The sequence below is a fragment of the Mastigoproctus giganteus genome, chromosome 11 (genome assembly GCF_048544385.1).
Source record: "Mastigoproctus giganteus isolate SK-2022 chromosome 11, ASM4854438v1, whole genome shotgun sequence".
In the NCBI taxonomy this organism is placed as follows: Eukaryota; Metazoa; Arthropoda; class Arachnida; order Uropygi; family Thelyphonidae; genus Mastigoproctus; species Mastigoproctus giganteus.
This window is the reverse complement of record NC_143585.1, coordinates 161366704-161387050: the sequence shown is the minus strand read 5'-3', so window position 1 is coordinate 161387050 and position 20347 is coordinate 161366704. Positions and strand designations below refer to the sequence as shown.

At 36.7% G+C, this 20347-nt stretch overlaps 1 protein-coding gene across 2 annotated transcripts in view; it reads right to left on the bottom strand.

The window, feature by feature from the left end:
• LOC150078542 (uncharacterized) overlaps window positions 1-20347 on the bottom strand; it is a 273894-nt gene that overhangs the window by 131511 nt on the left and 122036 nt on the right. The window contains exon 5 of one of the 2 annotated variants that reach the window (XM_090384840.1): window positions 19382-19450. The exons of the other annotated variant lie outside the window; for it this stretch is intronic. Coding sequence (XP_090240966.1) covers window positions 19382-19450 — 69 coding nt within the window. The remainder of the gene's footprint in view (window positions 1-19381; window positions 19451-20347) is intronic. 2 annotated transcript variants of the gene reach the window in all.

Genomic DNA, 20347 nt, shown 5'->3' with positions numbered 1-20347 from the left:
TTGTGTCTCTTCCTTCCAATTTTAACAACTCTACAGTAACATCATCTTCCCCCGGGGCTTTCTGATTCTTCATTTTCTTCAATGCATGTTCTACCTCATCAAGAAGAATATCGGGTATGTCGTATGTGTTGGTTCTTTGCAATCCATCTTCCCCACTGCTGGTATCATTCCCTCGCTACTTGTATAATTCTCTATAGTAGTCTTCTGCTATTTGAATTATGCCTTCTCTGCTGTTTATAAGTACACCATCGCTATTCTTCAGTTTCAGTATCATTTGTCTTTCTGTATTAGTGCTCATGGCTGCTGATTTAAATCCTTTATTTTCCCTTAATGCTTGTTCTACTTTTCTTGTGTTAAATCTTCTTATGTCCTCTCTGAGTCTCTTTCTAATGGCTTTGCATAACTCAATATACTGAATTTTCTCCCTGTCAGTGTTTTTCTTGCTCTTCATTTGTCGTCTTTGGTTCATCATGACAAGTGTTTCTTGACTAATTTTTTCTTCTTTGGATTTCTGTTTCCCTATATTTTTCTTGGCCTTTATCACTTTCAGAAAGTTGTAATATTCCTCGTCGATATCTTGGTCCTGAGCAGTCTGCAGAAGCTCAAACTTGTTCTTAAGTTCCAGTACATACTGCTTTTTCTCCTCCTCTGTTATCTCAAAGACCTTTGTATTATTTACTTGAGTCAGTTTTTTCCTTTCCTTTCCTACATCTATATCAAGTGTACATCTTACCATTCTGTGATCACTTCCAACATTTACCTTATTCAGGACGGTAACATCATTCACAATATATCTTCTGTTAGTGAGGATGAAGTCGATTTCATTAGTTGTTAATCCATTTGGTCTCTTCCATGTCCACTTTCTGTTCACCCTTTTCTTGAAAAAATTGTTCATTAATGACAGTCCTTGAGATTCTGTAAATTCCACAAGTCTTTCACCTCTTTTATTTCTTTCACCAATTCCAAAATTTCCTACAGTTCCTCTTTCTGCACTGTTTTGCCCTTTTCCAACCTTAGCATTGAAGTCCCCCATAATAATAGTGTAGTGGGTTTTCTGATCATCTAGAAGACTCAATTTCTGTGTACATTTCTTCAACCTCTTCATCATCATGGCTCGATGTTGGTGCATAAATCATTATAATCTTTAGCTTGTACCTCTTAGAAATCTTAAGTATTAGTCTTGACACCCTTGGTGATGTACTTTTGAATTCCAAAATGTTGTTTTTAAAATCTTTATGGACCAGAAACCCAACTCCACCTTCACTCCTTTCACTGTTTCCATTGGTGTACAGCAGATTTCCCCTTGATAAACCTATAAGTGATTAATTTCTTCTTCTTGTTTCAGCCAAACTGCTGATATTCCAATTCACATTTTCTAATTTATTTTCCAGCTCTAATATCCTGTCTTCATTGAAGAGTGATCGTACGTTATAACAGGCCAAGTTCAGTTTCCGTGCATGGCAGCCTAGTCGTACCCAGAGATTCTTAGCACCCTCTGCTTCCACTCTGATCCTCTCGCTGCCATAAGAGGGGGAGTGAAAGCTGCTGGGGACTGAGGGCCATTTGTATTGTTGTGCTCTCATATGCTGGAGGGTTTGGTCTTTTCCTCTTCACACTGACCAGGCGTCTTGAAGAGAACCACTCTACACGTTGGTTGCCACCTAAGTGACATAACAGGGCTTACCATCGAGAAGGTGTGTATCAGTGGATTTTAGGGAGGCAGGCCAACCGGACTTCTCCTAAAACTTCTGTAATAGAGAGATATTGGATCCATCAGTGTGTTAGGCTGAGTGTCTGATAACACACACAGGATACCTGTTCCCCTCTAAGCCCCTGCTCTTCAGTATGTGATTATATTTCCTGAATGCTATCCATCCAAAATTTATTCTTCTCTTGACTTCCAGCCATTTATCGTTATTACAGCTAATAACTTGTCCCAGATAAGTATATGACTCCACCTTTTCAATTACTGCTCCTTCAATCATTATTTCCCTTTCTGTGGCATACTTGTTCATCATTACTTTTGTTTTAGCCATATTCATCTCTAGTCCAAAATCCTTACTAACTGTGCATAACTGATTAAGATTTTCCCCTAATTCTTTGGGATCGTTGCTTATGACCACAATGTCATCTGCAAATTGTAAATGGTTTAGGTACTCTCCGTTCACATTGACTCCTTTCTGCGACCAGTCTAATCTTCTGAAAGCTTCCTCAAGGGCAGCAGTAAACAGCTTCGGAGATATTGTGTCTCCTTGTCGAACTCCTTTCTCGATTTTAAATTTCCTACAGTCTTTGTCTAGTCTAATAAAGGAGGTAGCACTCTCATATATTTTCTTCAAAATCATAATATATGGGGTATCTATGCCTTGTCTCTGCAGTGCCCGAGACATTGCCTTATGCTGTATGGAGTCAGATGCCTTTTCATAATCCACAAATGCCAGGCATAATGGTGTTTTATATTCATTTGCTTTCTCCATTAGCTGTGATATTACGTGAAGGTGATCCATAGTTGAGAATCCTGTCCTAAAGCCAGCTTGCTCTTTTGGTTGATTCTCATCATGTATTCTTTCTAATGACTCTTGTCAACAACTTGTAGATGTGGGATAACAAGCTAACTGGTCTATAATTTCCAATTTCTGATTTATCTCCTTTCTTATGCAGCAAAACTATGATTGCATTATTCCACTGCTTAGGCGTCACACCTTTTCTAATGCACTTTGTGAAGAGCTTTGCCAGTTTTTGTGTTATGTCTCTTCCTCCCAATTTTAACAACTCTACAGTAACTTCATCTTCCCCCCGGAGCTTTCTGATTCTTCATTTTCTTCAATGCATGTTCTACCTCATCAGGAAGAATATCGGGTATGTCGTATGTGTTGCTACTTTGCAATCCATCTTAACCACTGCTGGCATCATTCCTTCGCTCCTTGTATAATTCTCTATAGTAGTCTTCTGCTATTGGAATTATGCCTTCTCTGCTGTTTATAAGTACAGCATCGCTATTCTTCAGTTTCAGTATCATTTGTCTTTCTGTATTACTGCTCATGGCTGCTGATTTAAATCCTCTGTTTTCCCTTAATGTTTGTTCTACTTTTCTTGTGTTAATTCTTCTTACGTCCTCTCTGAGTCTCTTTCTAATGGCTTTGCATAACTCAATATACTGAATTTTCTCCCTGTCAGTGTTTTTCTTGCTCTTCATTTGTCATCTTTGGTTCATCATGACAAGTGTTTCTTGACTAATTTTTTCTTCTTTGGATTTCTTTTTCCCTATAGGTTTCTTGGTCGTTATCACTTTTAGAAAGTTGTAGTATTCCTCGTCGATATCTTGGTCCTGAGCAGTCTGCAGAAGCTCAAACTTGTTCTTAAGTTCCAGAACATACTGCTTTTTCTCCTCTTCTGTTACCTCAAAGACCTTTGTATTATTTACTAGAGTCAGTTTTTTCCTTTCCTACATCTATATCAAGTGTACATCTTACCATTCTGTGATCACTTATGACAATTACCTTTATCATTAGCAGAGGCATATGATGCAAGAAAGCAAGCTTATTCAGCATCAGCCAAAAAAAAAAAAAAAAAAAAAAAAACCACACACCACTCCCATTTCACCCCTCCGTTCGCTCGAAATACCTGTCCAGTTGAGCTTTAAATTTGTTTAGGCTATCAACTTCAACAACAAGTGATGGAAGTCGGTTCCACCAACCAACCACCTGCTGGACAAAGACAAATTTCCGCACATCTATCCGACATCCGTCCTTCCTCAGTTTCAATTTATGCCCTCTGAGGTGATTATTCTGAGCAAGATGAAGAATCCCATTGGCATTGAGCATGCTCAAACCATTCAAAGCCTTATACACCTCTATCAGATCACCTCGCCGGTGCCTAGTCTCCAGACTCTGTAATTTGCAAAACTTAAGCCTTTCTTCGTAAGAGCAACCCTTTCTTCCATTCACTAATCTTGTTGCCCTTCTCTGTACCCATTCCAGCAGCTCTACTTCCTTCTTGAAATGAGGCCTCCAGACCTGTATACAGTACTCAAGATATGGCCTAACCATTGCCTTATACAAGGGAATAATCACCTCCTTATCCCTGCTAGAAAAATTCCTGTATATCATTGACAAGACACCATGAGCTACTCTTGCAGCTCGTCTGCACTGCTCAGAGATCTTCATATCTGCCTGCACAATTACCCCCAGGTCCTTTTCATTCTCCACCACTGTCAGTGTAGTACCGCAGAGTTGATACGTTGCTCTGGGGTTACTGTTTCCCATATGTAGTACTTTACATTTGTCAATGTTAAACTTCATTTGCCACCTCTCAGCCCATCTGTTCAACCTTTCCAGATCCTGTTGCAGCAGCATAGCGTCAGTAGTGTCCTTAACAACCCTGCCAACCTTTGTATCATCTGCAAACTTGGACATTAAACTTGATATCCCATCATCAATATCATTCATAAACACCGAAAACAACAACGGACCCTACACTGAACCCTAAGGAACTCCACTAATAACATTAGTCCACGTTGGGCAGTGTCCATTGATTACCACTCTCTGTCTTCTGCCACTCAACCATCCCCTTATCCATAGCAGCAATTTGCCTCCAATGCCACACTGCTCCAATTTGTGCAGCAGTCTTCCATGTGCAACAGTATCAAATGCCTTTCTAAGATCCAAATATATAATATCAAAGTTATTCCCTGCATCCAGTTCTTTTGTGACTACATCATAGTATCCAATCAAATTGGTCAGGCAAGACCTGCCCTTAACAAAACCATGCTGCGTCTGAGCTATAACTGAATTCTTGTCTAGATGATCCTGCAGTGCTTCTTTAACCAGTGCCTCCATTAATTTACCTGGAACAGAAGTTAAACTAACAGGTCTATAATTACTTGTGTCAGCCTTTGATCCTCCTTTGTGAATTGGGGTTACATTTGCACATCTCCAGTCTATGGGTAACTCCCCTGAGTCCAAAGAAGCTCTCATAATTATGGCTAGGGGTTTGCTTACTTCCTTTGCTGCCTCCTTTAATATAACTGGATAGATCCCATCCACCCCAGGTGCCTTTTTTATGTTTATCCTCAACAATCTCTCCTCCACTTTCCTCTCAGTTATTACATAATCATCCAGCTCATTGCCAATGTTTACTTTACCTAGATCATTCTCCTTCCTGAATAACTCCTCATGCGTGAATTGTAGATGCAAAATACTCGTTTAGATTGTTAGCCACCTGAGCAGGATCCTCAACTGTTGAACCATCAATATCCAGTGGACCAATCTGATTCATCCCTTTCCTTCTTGAGTTTAAATATGTAAAGAACTCTTTTCTGTTTTTCTTTGCATCCTTTGCCAAGGATTTTTCGTAGTCTGCCTTTGCCTGCCTAATCTCCTTCGTGACTTGGTTACAGACCAACTTATATCTATCACAGGCTTCCATGTCACCCATTAATTTGTATGCATTTTGCATGGGACACATGCAAAAATGCATGTATCCCATGCATTTTTCTTCTCTGCCACATGTCTCATTAGTTCATCTGACAACCATTTAGGCCTAAACCTTGAACAATATTTCTTAGTTGGTATGTAAAGCCTGGTAGCCTCCAAGATTAGTTCCTTGAATGCTTCCCATTTTGAGTTTACTGTTGGTAACATCATCAGTTGGTCCCACTGTATAGAATTTAAATACTGTCTCAGACCATCATAGTCGCCTTTACGAAAACAAAAATCCTTCCCTTTACCTCTGATGGTAGTTACCTCCTTGAGTAAATCCCACTTCAACACACTGTGATCACTGCCACTTAGTCGTTCATTCATCTGCAGATTCTTAATGCATGAAGAATCACTACTGATAATCAGATCAAGAGTATTGCTCCCTCTTGTTGCCTCACGAACATGCTGATGTAGAAAACAATCATCCAATAAATCCACAAAAGCCTTGCTAGTGTGCGAGTGACTAACCCACAAATTCCAGTCAATATCTGGGAAATTAAAATCCCCCATTATAAGACTCTCTGATTTACTGGCCCACTCTATTTCCCTGTACAATATCTTATTATACTCATCAGAGTCATTAGGCCTATAGCACACTCCTACTCTCAATTTTGATTTCCCTATGCTTATGTCACACCAAACTGACTCGACACTGCCCTGTCCATCGATGTTGACTGGCTTCACTTCCTTGGACTTTGTGTTTCTTAACTAATAGCATAACCCCTCCTCCCCTCCTGTCCTGTCTATCCTTTCTATACACATTGTATTCCCCAAATTCCAGTTCGGCATTACTTATATCTGTGTGACACCACGTCTCTGATATCCCAACAATATCTGCCTTTGATGTTTTGAGCAATACCTCAAATTCATCAAATTTATTTACCAAACTCCTAGCATTGGTGTACACGCAGGTATACATGCACCTGTTTCTATTCTTAGCTACCCTAACACAACCCATGTGTTTACTTGTACCGCAATGACTCCCAGCAGTCTCTGAAATATCCTGCATCTTGTTTTTCAGGCTTCTGCTCATTTCAATAGAAGCAGTGCAAGAATCACTTCCAACTCTGCCAGTGGCTACTGTTAATCTATTAGTCCTTGTATCCCCCCCCAACTAGCAGTTTTCCGACCCACCTAACACTGCCTCGACAGCATCAGCAAAAATTCTTGCACCCTTTCTATTTAAGTGTATCCCATCCCTGTAGAAGCAATCTCTCCTGTTAACAAGTACAGTCCAGGCTGAAAAAAATTCTACCCCTTGAGCCTTGCACAATCCCTCCAGGGCCGAATTGATCGACAAGGCTCTCATCATATACTCCCTCCTATCGTGTCTGGGCAGAATTGCAGGCACTTTCAAATTCAACCCTAATTCACGGCTTTTTTTCAACAGTGACCTGTACTTGCTAAGTAATTCCGCTGGTCTCCTACTCTTAATAACATTAGTGCCAACGTGTACAACTATATCACCTTTTGTGCCCTTAAAAGATGATATCCGCTCTACAACGTCATCAACCTTTGCCCCTGGCAGACATACCCTGGTCCTATTCCACCTATCCTTTTTACAAAGCATGTTCCCCGTTTCCCTGACAATAGAGTCACCAACAACTACTAGTTCCTGTGGGACCAGCGCATTCTGCCTAGGGGGCTGCCTCTGTGTTGCCTGATGACCAAGTGCAAGCTCTGGCATTGATGTGGGCAGCTGAGAGCTTGATGGGCCCCTCAATTTATTTCCTTCGAGGGCGTCCACCCTGTCCTTCAAGCTCTCATAAAGGCCCATAACAACGCTGAGTTGTCGCCTGATTTCCTTGCACTCCTTACATCGTGCACACACAAAGACATCCCCCTTGGCAGTATCATGTCCCGTACCCGACTGCTCCGCAAACATCAAGCAAACAGTGCATTTTAAAAGACTGTGATTCAGAGGGCAACTGCCCCCCCTCAGTTCTCCCCTGAACCACAGCACTCCCATTAGGTTGAGCCTTTTGCTTTGCTGCTCTGGTCAGAGTCATGATTCCGATTTAATTCAATAAAATTTCGAAACAAATATTAAATCCTTATGATATATCCCAAAACGGTTATGTTATTTATTATTTTTTTTTTTCGGTATCTAGTGTTTTCTACGAGTTCCCTTTATACAACTTCCGTATCACGTGTACCACTATAGTTATGTATTAATTATTTGTTACGATTAAGTCGTTATATATATATATATATATATATAGAGTTAAAAATACAATTTAATTGACAATAAAGTTTATCAAGATTAATAGATTTACTGATTAACTGACAATATTATATTATGCACTATACTACACTAAGCTTATGTTATCGTGTAAAAATGGCGGGAATTCTCAAACGGTACTTCTACGGACTCGTAAGTATTGATTAGCTTCCAAATCTCGCTATCTCAATTTAGAATAAACTAAGGATCCTGACTAGGTCTATAATCTACTTATAGAAGATAATTTTATATAACAATTGGTTAATAAATCGACTAAATTTGGTTAAAAAAAAAGACCTCTCGTTCAATTTGTAACACGTGGATTTGATACCGTTACCGATACTAAGTAATAACTACAAAATCTCTGTCTAAGTTAAACTTTAAACTAAGTATCGTAACTAGGAATATAAAGCTACTCTAGAAAATAAGTTAATATGACAATTTAAGCTAATAAATCAGAAAATAAATCAGGAAAACTTCTCTGTTCCAAGAGCTTCAAGGAGCTTCGTCCGCACAGGCTAACCTCGCACCCTTATTCAGGACGGTAACAGCATTCAAAATATATCTTCTGTTAGCGAAGATGAAGTTGATTTCATTAGTAGTTAATCCATTTGGACTCTTCCATGTCCACTTTCTGTTCACCCTTTTCTTGAAAAAAGTGTTCATTACTGACAGTCCTTGAGATTCTGCAAATTCCACAAGTCTTTCACCTCTTATTTCTTTCACCAATTCCAAAATTTCCTATAGTTCCCCCTTTCTGCACTGTTTTGTCTTTTTCCAACCTTAGCATTGAAGTCCCCCATAATAATGTAGTGTAGTGGGTTTTCTGCTCATCTAGAAGACTCTCAATTTTGGTGTAAATTTCTATCAAAGGTGATATAGTTGGCCTCAACTAACAGTTTAATTGAGTGAAAAATTTCCTTAATAGGAAGCTTCACATAATTAATCGGTATTGAGTTATTATTTAACATATCCCAAATAATATCTAATGTGTATTCAACGTTTACATTTGTATATAATGATTTAACATCTAGTGAGAATAAATTGTCATTATCGCCAAGTCTACAATCCTTAAGGTTATTAAATAATGTATCGTAGTTCTTAAACCCAAATTGTATTGCCTGTCTAAAGGGTTTTATAATGCTATATACATGTGTGGCTAAGGATGAAAATGCCGGGTTTCTGTAGGAAACAACAGGCCGAATAGGAAATCCAGTCTTGCCGTAATTTTACTTGACCGAAGAGTGCATGAATATTGTATGTTCTGGCCTTCAATTCGTTTAACTGACCCATAGTAATGTAGTCGTTTTTTCGATATGTGGTTAACGTTTAATTGTATTGATTGACTAAATTGGTAAATAGTGCCGGGTCTACTTCAAGATAAGTGGAGGTATCTGAAACAACTGATTCTAACTTATTAATATAATCAGGTTTTCGAGTATTACCACTGTATATCCTTTATCTGTTATATCTCTGTTATCTCAAAGACCTTGGTATTATTTAGTCGAGTCAGTTTTTTCCTTTCCTTTCCTACATCTATATCAAGTGTACATCTTACCATTCTGTGATCACTTCCAACATTTACCTTATTCAGGCCGGTAACATCATTCACAATATATCTTCTGTTAGTGAGGATGAAGTCTAGTTCATTAGTTGTTAATACATTTGGACTCTTCCATGTCCACTTTCTGTTCACCTTTTTTTTGAAAAAAGTGTTCATTACTGACAGTCCTTGAGATTCTGCAAATTCACAAGTCTTTCACCTCTTTTATTTCTTTCACCAATTCCAAAATTTCCTATAGTTCCTCTTTCTGCGCTGTTTTGCCTTTTTCCAACCTTAGCATTGAAGTCCCCCATAATAATAGTGTAGTGGGTTTTCTGCTCATCTAGAAGACTCTCAATTTCGTTGTAAATTTCTTCAACCTCTTCATCATTATGGCTCGATGTTGGTTCATAAATCATTATAATCTTTAGCTTGTACCTCTTAGAAATCAACTATAAAGCAGAAGACTACTATAGAGAATTATACAAGGAGCAGGGAAATGATGCCAGCAGGCAGTGGGGAAGATGGATTGCAAAGTAGCAACACATACGACATACCCGATATTCTTCCTGATGAGGTAGAACATGCATTGAAGAAAATGAAGAATCAGAAAGCCCCGGGGGAAGATGAAGTTACTGTAGAGTTGTTAAAATTTGGAGGAAGAGACATAACACAAAAACTGGCAAGGCTCTTCACAAAGTGCATTAGAAAAGGTGTGACGCCTAAGCAGTGGAATAATGCAATCAGAGTTTTGCTGCATAAGAAAGGAGATAAATCAGAAATTGGAAATTATAGACCAGTTAGCTTGTTATCCCACATCTACAAGTTGTTCACAAGGGTCATTACTAACAGATTAGAAAGAATACTTGATGAGAATCAACCGAAAGAGCAAGCTGGCTTTAGAACAGGATTCTCAACTATGGATCACCTTCACGTAATATCACAGCTAATGGAGAAAGCATATGAATATAAAACACCATTATGCCTGGCATTTGTGGATTATGAAAAGGCATTTGACTCCATACAGCATAAGGCAATGTTTCGGGCACTGCAGAGACAAGGCATAGATACCCCATATATTATGATTTTGAAGAAAATATAATGAGAGTGCTACCTCCTTTATTAGACTAAAGAACAGTAGGAAATTTAAAATCGAGAAAGAAGTTCAACGAGGAGACACAATATCTCCGAAGCTGTTTACTGCTGCCCTTGAGGAAGCTTTCAGAAGATTAGACTGGTCGCAGAAAGGAGTCAATGCGAACGGAGAGTACCTAAACCATTTACGATTTGCAGATGACATTGTGGTCATAAGCCACGATCCCAAAGAATTAGAGGAAAATCTTAATCAGTTATGCACGGTTAGTAAGGATTTTGGACTAAAGATGAATATGGCTAAAACAAAAGTAATGATGAACGAGTATGCCACAGAAAGGGAAATAATCATTGAAGCAGCAGTAATTGAAAAGGTGGAGTCATATACTTATCTGGGACAAGTTATTAGCTGTAATAATGATAAATGGCTGGAAGTCAAGAGAAGAATAAATTTTGGATGGATAGCATTCAGGAAATATAGTCACATACTGAAGAGCAATATCCCAGTTTGTCTGAAACATAAAATAATGAACCAATGTATACTCCCCACCATGACTTATGGAAGTGAAACTTGGGCACTCACCAAAAGAATGGAAGAGAAGCTGAGAACTACACAGTGAAGAATGGAACGAATTATATTGGGAATCAGACTGTTAGATAAGAAGAGAAACACATGGATTAGACAACAAACTCAAGTAAAGGACATTCTTATCAAAACTAAAGAACTAAAATGGTCTTGGGCAGGACATGTAGCTCGAAGACATGATGACAGATGGATAAGAAAATAACAGAATGGTATCCAAGAGGAGCGAGAAGAAAACCTGGAAGACAATGGCGGAGATGGATAGATGAAATTCATGAGTTTGTGGGTAGTAAATGGATGGCCAGTGCTCAAAACAGAAGGAACTGGAAAGTTACTGGAGGGGCCTTCATCCTGCAGTAGATTGAAAATGGCTGATGATGATGATGATGTATCACCTTTCGAGAAAAAATGTACAAATTTGTGTACAAACAAAATTTGTGGTTTAATATCGGCTTAATATCGGAGATCTATCTCTCAACGATTGAGCATACACATCTGACGCCTTTTCGACCCCGTATCACAGACTATGGGAGGTATTTAGACGATGTTCTAGTTACTACTATCCAAGACATTTTACATTCGTTTAATAATATTCATTCTATGCTCAAATTTACATTGGAAAGGGAGGATACCTATACAAAGTCATTAAATTTTCTAAATTTCATGCTTACTAAGGACTTGAATAAAATCCAATTTAACATCTATCGTAAACCTACAAACACCGGTATGCTTCTACATTATAACAGTTATCACTCGTTCACCTACAAAAGATCGATTATCTTCAATAAATTTCTAAATGCCTACAAATATTCAATGACAGAATCTACTTTGGGCTCAGAAATACAAATATTAACCAGCAGATTCTTAAACAATGGATATCCCTTTGCTACAATAAACCGAATTAGGGTACAGGCTAACGATAGGATACAAAATACTACACCAACCAACAATAGTAATATCAAAAAATACTTATTTCTGTCCCATATGTTGAACAGTGGCACAAACAGCTTAACAGATTCTTTAAGGATACCAAAGTTAAAATTGTGGCCAGGCCAATATGGAAATCACACACTAAACTGAATAATCGACCAGTCCTTTCCTCATTTGCAACACAAATTAATGACCTAGTATACAACATTTCTTGCGGTGATTGCGACTCATCGTATTAGGGTTCGGCGCATTTTCCTTTGAATTTTCGTGTTAATCAACATGCGGCCTTAGTTCGTGCTCCTCGTTCAGCAGCGTCAGAATTAGCCTTTCACGCCATTAACGAAAAACAATTTTTTATTTAACGAGGCCAAAATACTTAAGTGTTCAACGTAATTATATGCGACAATTAATTGCAGAAACCATAGAAATTAAATTACACGAAAATTCTGTTAATGTTCGGCGCCTCCGTAGCCAGGTGGGAAAGAGCAACAGTGCGTAGCACACGCTTCTTGATAAGACCGGGGTTCGAGCCCGTCACAACCAAATACGGAGAATGCGGAAAGGTCAGGGAATGACCACCGCATATTCCCGGAGCAATATGGCCTTAGTTGCTAATGCTCCTAAAAACCAAACAACCAACCAACCTGTTAATGTTCATCGGCCATATCTCATCTCTGATTTGTGGACTTTTACGCGCACACGCAAAGACAAATAATCCCTATTTAAGTTTCATACTCACCCCTACTTGGTAATTTTCATTCCTGTGATCACGACGTATGGTTGAAAAGCATGTCAGCTTCAGGAAGGAAAATCATTTTGCATTTTTTTTTCTTTAAATTGATTTTTAATTGAGTTAAACTGAGTTTTTTCTGTTGAATTGAGTTTTATTGTGTTAAATTGATTTTTAATTATTTTTTAAACTATTTGTTACTCGAATGTAAGTTTTTCGATTTTTTCGTTTTAATTTCTGGAGACTATCGTACGGAAGTATTCTACGTACTATATCGAGGTTAACTTCTCTTATTATTTTACAAATATTGATATCAATGTAGAACGTATTGGGCAATCAGAGCTCTGGTTCGTACTATCTAGGTAAAATACAATACAAATAAAATAAAAATAAAATAAGATAAAATAAAAAATAATAAAGATGACATCAGATATAGGGGGACATATTTAGATAAAAGTCGAATACAGATAAGGCAAATATACAGAATCTGATGTCAGCTGAAGTAAATATTGCTACATGGTCAGGTATTTCATCAGGGGACTACACCTGGCCATGTATCAGGAACTGTGTTTTATACTTGTCCATAGTAGTAGCAGAAAGGTGAAAGGCAAAAAAATAAATAAATAAAATTAGCACATTCTTATAGAGCAGGGGTGGCCAACTTAATTTGTGATGAGATCTACCATCTCAAGAATTTCACTTGGAATCACACATGGTTAAAAAAGTTAATCAACGCATATTGAAAAATGTTGTTTATAAATTTTAAAATTAAATACAATTCAGAATTCTTATTTTAAATTCATACGTATTTAAATTTTTAATTTATATGAAGTTTGTGTCTTATCATCTGCCAAGCTTTCAAAATCGGGGATATACTGTGATAAGGGCAACCGTAAAGAACCTTCTGTATGCAAGTCCGTAAGAGTATCTTTGTTTCAAACACGAAAAGGCCTATTCACAAAGATAGGTGGAACAAAACAGCAATTTAAAAGTTCACTGCATTTTTTTACACTTGGGTACTTCTCTCGGCAAACGTATTTCCAAAGGTCTTTTAGGAAGATTTCATTTCACAATGTAATAAATTCATTTTAAAGTAATATTTTCTGCATGCGAAAAATTTCAGCGATATTTTTGTTCAATTCGTTTCATATCTAAGTCGACGTTAAATGGATAAGAAATATATTGAACAATGTCTTCAATTGTTTTAAAATAACTGAATCTGGTTTCAAAATCATCCACAAATTTCTCAATTTCAGGAACATATTTTTTACTATTACATTTAAAAACAGGATATTTTTGCAAATGATCTTGCATATTTGCAAAATGATTGAATTTTTTTTCTTTGAGATTCTTAACAATTTCGAAAAATTGATATTTATATACAGAAATACTACTAATCATGTCACCCACATTTTTATTTTTTCCTTGTAATTCCAAATTAATATCACTTAATTTACTGGTAAAATCTGGCAAAAAAAGCCAGATCACAGAATCACACCATATCTTGTAGCTGCTGATAATCATCTCCACTTTGATCAACCTATTTTTTAATTTCATTCAGCAAATTTCGAAATCTCTATAGAAACTTACTCCGAATTATTTCAGACATTTTGAAAAGGCTCCTTTAAAGAGATTGTCCTCTGATGGAATTTACAATTTTGAAAGCAACATCCATGACACTTTTAGTATTTAATCTTTTGCTGACTAACACTTGTTAGTGGATGACACAGTGGCAACTCAAAAAATTTGGGAAATCATCATCCTTTTGGCCTCCGTAGCCGAGTGGTCAGGAGCGGGAGTAAAGTAGCACAAACTCTTTAAGTAAACAGGGGTTCAAACCCCTGACTGCTGAATACAGTCGATCTGCCAACCTGCACTGGACAGCCGTGGCAGATTAGGGGCCATTTTCCTCAGCATGAATTGCCGGGGAGGCTTCCATCCTGCAGTGGGTTGATAATGGCTGCACTTCACTTTACATCCTTTTGGCACAATGCGATGAATCCATTAAGATGCCCTGTCACTGCTTTAACTCCATCTCTTGTTATTGATACGAGCTTAAATAGTGGTAATTTCATCTTTTCAATAAAATTTTTGAATTAGATAAATATATCAAGGCCTCCATAGTTCTTTCTTTTAAAGAAAACATATCCAGCAGTTCTTCTCTAGTGGCAGAATCATCGAAAACCATATGAATAAAAACGAGAAATTGAGCAGTATCACTGACATCTGTAGATTTATCCAGTTGGTACATCTGCATCTAAAAAACTTGGTTTTCTCTTTCGCTCTCGGCATTACTTTTCTTCCAAACAGCTGTTCACTCTTTACAAATCGCAAATCTGCCCTACCATGGAATATTGTTCCCACATCTGTGGTAGTGCCCTCAAAACCTCTCTCAGGCTTCTTGATTCTGTTCAGAAGAGGGCATTTAGGTTAATTAATGATTCATCTCTAACAGAGTCTCTCCACTCACTGTCTCATAGATGTACTGTTTCTGCTGCGTGCCTCTTCTAGAGATATTTCCATGGGCACTGTTCACTGTTCTTCTGAATTGGCTTCTATAATTCCCGCTCTCTCTTTCTAAACAGTCCGAACGTGCCGCCACCACCCAACATCCACTTACTGTCCAACTTCAAACTTACAGAACCAACTTTTCATCTTCCTCATTTATTCATTCAACTGCCATTTTCTGGAACAACCCTGCACACATATTTCCTGAAAATTACATCCCACAGAAGTTCAAGTCCAATGTCAACAAATATCTCCTTTCGTTTTCTCAACCTCCAACCTAAGCACAGTACTAAGTATTATAGGTTCTAATATCTCTCGTGGGTTTACATTAAAAAAAAAAAAAAAAAAGAGTATCTCGAGATAATTGCAGATCTTAAAGAGCACTTCTAATTTCATTTTTGTTCTTAATTTTTCAAAAAGAGAACCTCTTATTTCTAAAAATGCGTCTTTGAGGAATTGACCATCAGAAAATGGTCTGCAATTTTTTGAAAAAAGATGACTCGAGTTAAATGATGCTACAGTTAATATTTTAGATTGTAAATTAGGTGGCATGAAAAAAAATTTGTTGCGCGAATAATCTGGATTTAAGTCCTTTTAATTAATTTTTTCTAAGGTCAACATTAGGTGAAAAAAATCCAATTGGTATTTAGCATTAGCAAGGGCACATGAAGCCCCCTCAAAAAAAAAAAAAAAAAAAAAAAACACCCCTTATTTCACCCATTCCCTCGCTCCAAATGTTTGTCAAGTTATGCCTTGAATCTATTTAAGCTATGAACTTCTACAACGACAGATGGAAGTTTGTTCCAGCAGTCACCTACCCGCTGGCTAAAGGCAAACTTCTGCACATCTATCCTACAGCCGTCTTTCCTCAATTTGAATTCATGCCCTCTCAGGTGATTATTCTGAGCAAGAGGAAGAATCCCGTCAGCACTGAGCATTCTCAAACAATTCAAGGCCTTATACACCTCAATCAGATCAACTCGCAGGTGCCTAGTCTCCAGACACTGTAATTTGCAGAACTTAAGCCGTTCTTCGTAAGAGCAACCTTTTGTTCTGTTCACTAATCTTGTTGCCCTTCTCTGTAATTGTTCCAACAGCTCTACATCCTTCTTAAAATGAGGCCTCCAGACCTGTATACAGTACTGTGGCCTAACCATTGCCTTATACAGTCCATTCCGGTTATTTGGGACACAACGGGACTAGTGCATTTTGGCCCGATTAAGCGACTTCCCCAATTATCCAAAGATTCATGTAAATAGTTAAAAATACAATGCGCCCCCCCCTTTGCACAATTGGTTCACTGTAGAATCAAATCATGTTACGACGAACTCTACAGAGTAAACTACCGTTCACTATACGATGTGCAGTAAGCGCTGGTCATTGTGACCACGTTTGTGAATTGAATTTTAATTCTATTACACAGCAATTGTAATTAGCGAAAATAGGAGGAATGTTATCCATAGGCTATAAAAGCAAAGATATATTAAGCACAAATTTACCCTTTAATACCTTACCAATTAAAAAATTAAATGATACGTTAAAATCGGAAGAATATACGTGATAATCGGATAATTAATACGTTCTGGAATATGTACATACAAACTAGTTGACATTTCTGTTCACTGACATTTGTGGGTGGGGGTTAAAATTTAAAACAGTAAAAACATAAGCAATTATTAACAAAGAACACGGCACACCTGACCATGTATCCGGAACTGTGTTCCGGATGCATGGTCAGGTAGTAGTAGTAGTGGCATATGATGCAAGAAAGCAAGTGTATGAGCTTATGCAGCATCAGCCAAAAAAAAAAAAAAAAAACACACACCATTCCCTCCAAATGCCTGTCCAGTTCCTCCTTAAATTTATTTAACCTGTCAACTTCCACAACGACAGATGGAAGTTTGTACCAGCAATTAACCACCTGCTGGCTAAAAGCAAATTTCCGCACATCTATTCTACATCTGTCCTTTCTTAATTTGAATTTGTGCCCCCTTAGGTTCGTAATCTGAACAAGTGGAAGGATCCCATCAGAATTCAGCGTGCTCAACCCATTCAAGGCCTTATACACCTCAATCAGATCACCGTGCAGGTGCCTAGTCTCCAGCCACTGCAATTTGCAGAACTTAAGCCTCTCTTGGTAAGAGGATCCCTTCACTCCCCTCACCAATCTTGTTGCCCTTCTCTGTACACGCTCAAGAAAATCTACATCCTTCCTAAAATGAGGCCTCCAGACCTGTACGCAGTACTCAAGGCATGGCCTGACCATTGCCTAATACAGAGGGACAATCACCTCCTTCTCCCTGCTAGCAAAATTCCTATATATCATTGACAAAACCCCATGACCAGGCCTGGCAGCCTGTCTGCATTGCTCAGAAAACTTCATCAGGTATTTCATCAGGTGTAGTCCCCTGATTAAATACGTGACCATGTATCAATAGATACTTCAGCTGACATCAGATTCTGCATATCTGCCTTACCTGTATTTGACTTTTATCTAAATATGTCTCCCCATATCTGATGTCAGCTTTACCATTTTTTAGTTTATTTTATTTTTATTCTATTTGTAGTGTATTTTACCTTATTATTAATAATTTTACTTGACCATTCACTCACCTCCTATTTCAGTCCATAATTTTCTTAATTCATCAAAACTTTTAGGATATTAACATTCTTTCGCCTTATACATATCTACTATACTTCTTTTTCTACTATCCTTACCCTTCTAGTTACTGGCACTTTGTGTAATTTTCACTCCATTTATGCATACCTTATATAACATATTTATTCATATATACTTATATATATATATATATATATATAAATATATATAATTAAATACTTTTCAAAAGATAGAGATTTAATAAGATATCAAAGATATTATATAATATTATATAATGCATATAATGCATGGAATCATCAAAAAAATGTAAAGAAACAAAATTTCACCAAAATAGATAAAATTTTATAACATATTAAATAAAAGTCATAAATGAATTTAATTGTGCACAAAAGTTTGGAAAGAATGTCATATACATGATTGAAAAGTCTGAATTATACAAAACTGATGTATTGTTATTAGCTTAACTATTTGAAAATTTCAGAGACGTTTAAGGCCTGACATAGTCGAGTGGTCAGGAGAAAGATGGCAATAGCACACATTCTTTGAGTGAATGGCGCAAGCGAATGGGTTAAATACGAATAATAATAATAATTGTATTCATGATTTATTGTAAGCTCCTCTGACCTATTGGTTGAGCCATAGTACAAGCAAGTTTTTTTTTTTTTTTTTTCAGGTTAAGTCACTAAATTTATTCATGGAGCTTGAAGATCTTGAAAGTTACTATTATATTTAACAGTGCAATATAGCATCAGAATGCAATAGTGATACAATTTTTACATCTCCCACACAAAATTCCATCATTAACTTAGAATCAATGGCCAAAGAAAATTATATTAAAAAGTGGTAAAATTGCAATCTTATCTCACTTCAAATTTAATGTTAAACCATTTTGTATTGTTTTCTTCAATCTTCACTGCAAATCTGCAGTGAAGTGAGGATTGAAGGAATTGCTTTCTTCAGTTTCTGAAGAAACTAAAGAAAGCAACTGTATCGTGCCATATCACTGCCTTGAAGAGCCCTAGATAATTATTGGAAAATAAAGGTTTTCAGAGAAAGGAAGTGATTTTATGGTAGATTTATAAATAAATGACTTTATCGCTAAAAGATTAATTTCACTGCCACAACCTGAGAAAATTTTACGATTAGAAAACTGAGAAAATTTTACGATTAGGAAATGTTCCTCTGGAGAAGATGCCACCACCAAGTTGTAATCTATGATTATCAGATGACTAAATAACATTAACTGTCTACTTTCTAACTGTGAAGAGCAAATTTAGAAGAAACACCAGCAAAACAACTGCATAATAATCTACTGCATTTGCTCAATAATGTTGTGCATTTTGTAGTTTACAAGATATCTAATTTCACATGATATTCTCTCAGGAGACAATCAAAAATGAGTTGTGAACAGCAATGACAGTTGCTAATTTGTACATTGTCCTTTTAATCAACAGATATATAAAATAAGTTCTATTAAAAACTGCTTTACAAGTGTATAAATAAGTTTTCAAAATAAAACAACTGCAGTCACCAAATCAGCCATCACTATCAAAAATAAAGATATCAGCTCTTTTGGTGCAGAAGTAATTCCTAATAAACTGAGCTATATATAAGCATCATCCAAATGTAGGAATAATAATTAATTTAATACCATCCAATTTCATAATAACTTACTGAATCATTTGAGTCACATTCAGATTCACTGCTTTCTCTTTCCAAACTAGGGCTCTTCTTTTTTTTTCGCTGTTAAAATACAAGTCATTTAACTATTCAATCTTAAAGATGACAGCAGCAGTCATAAGAAGTACAGTTCTCATTTATATAACAAACAAAAAGTTATTAAAATCAAAATTTGAAAACATGGTCTTCATTCTGATACTTTCATGTTTCTAGCACTCTTACATGAAAAATCTTCCATCTGGTGAAAGACATCCGTCTGGTGTTGTGGAAGTATGCAGTTTAATAGTAGTAGCAGTACTAAACAACAGCAGTAGTAAGTATAATAAAAGAAGAATAAATTTAAGAAAGAATTAGACAAAATATTAGAGGGGACAGACAGATGAGGTGGATAGTTTTTTTTTTTTTTTTTTATTTGTCTGATTCTTGATAAACTTACTTATTTCCTTGCATAATTTGCCACTACTAACGTTAACACTAACTTTAATTAAAAGAGTGCTAGAGACATAAAATTTAAAAATAACATTCCTCATTTCTGTGCACAGTTGCCATCATTAAATGTTCATTTAAGAACTTTTGAATTCTCTTAGAAAATGGTAGCATTCTATAATGCTACCATTGTTACATTAGCATTAGTTTAAATATAAGATTGATATCATACCTTTATTGTAAGAAATCTTAACCGATGCTCCCATCAAACTAATCCGATTAATGTAATATAAAATCTAAGTATTAAAAACTTTAAAACTGCAAACATATCCCTACTGAAGGATTGCTGAATTATATATGATATTATATAAAAAATTAAACTTGTCTTCAATTCACAGTCTGCCAGCTGCCACAGAGGAAGAGCCAAGTGCAGCCGATGTACATCCACTTAACCCAAACTAAACCCATTAGCATTGGTAGACCAGAAAGAGAAGACAATTATCAAACTGTGTTAAAACTATATTAAATTAAAAC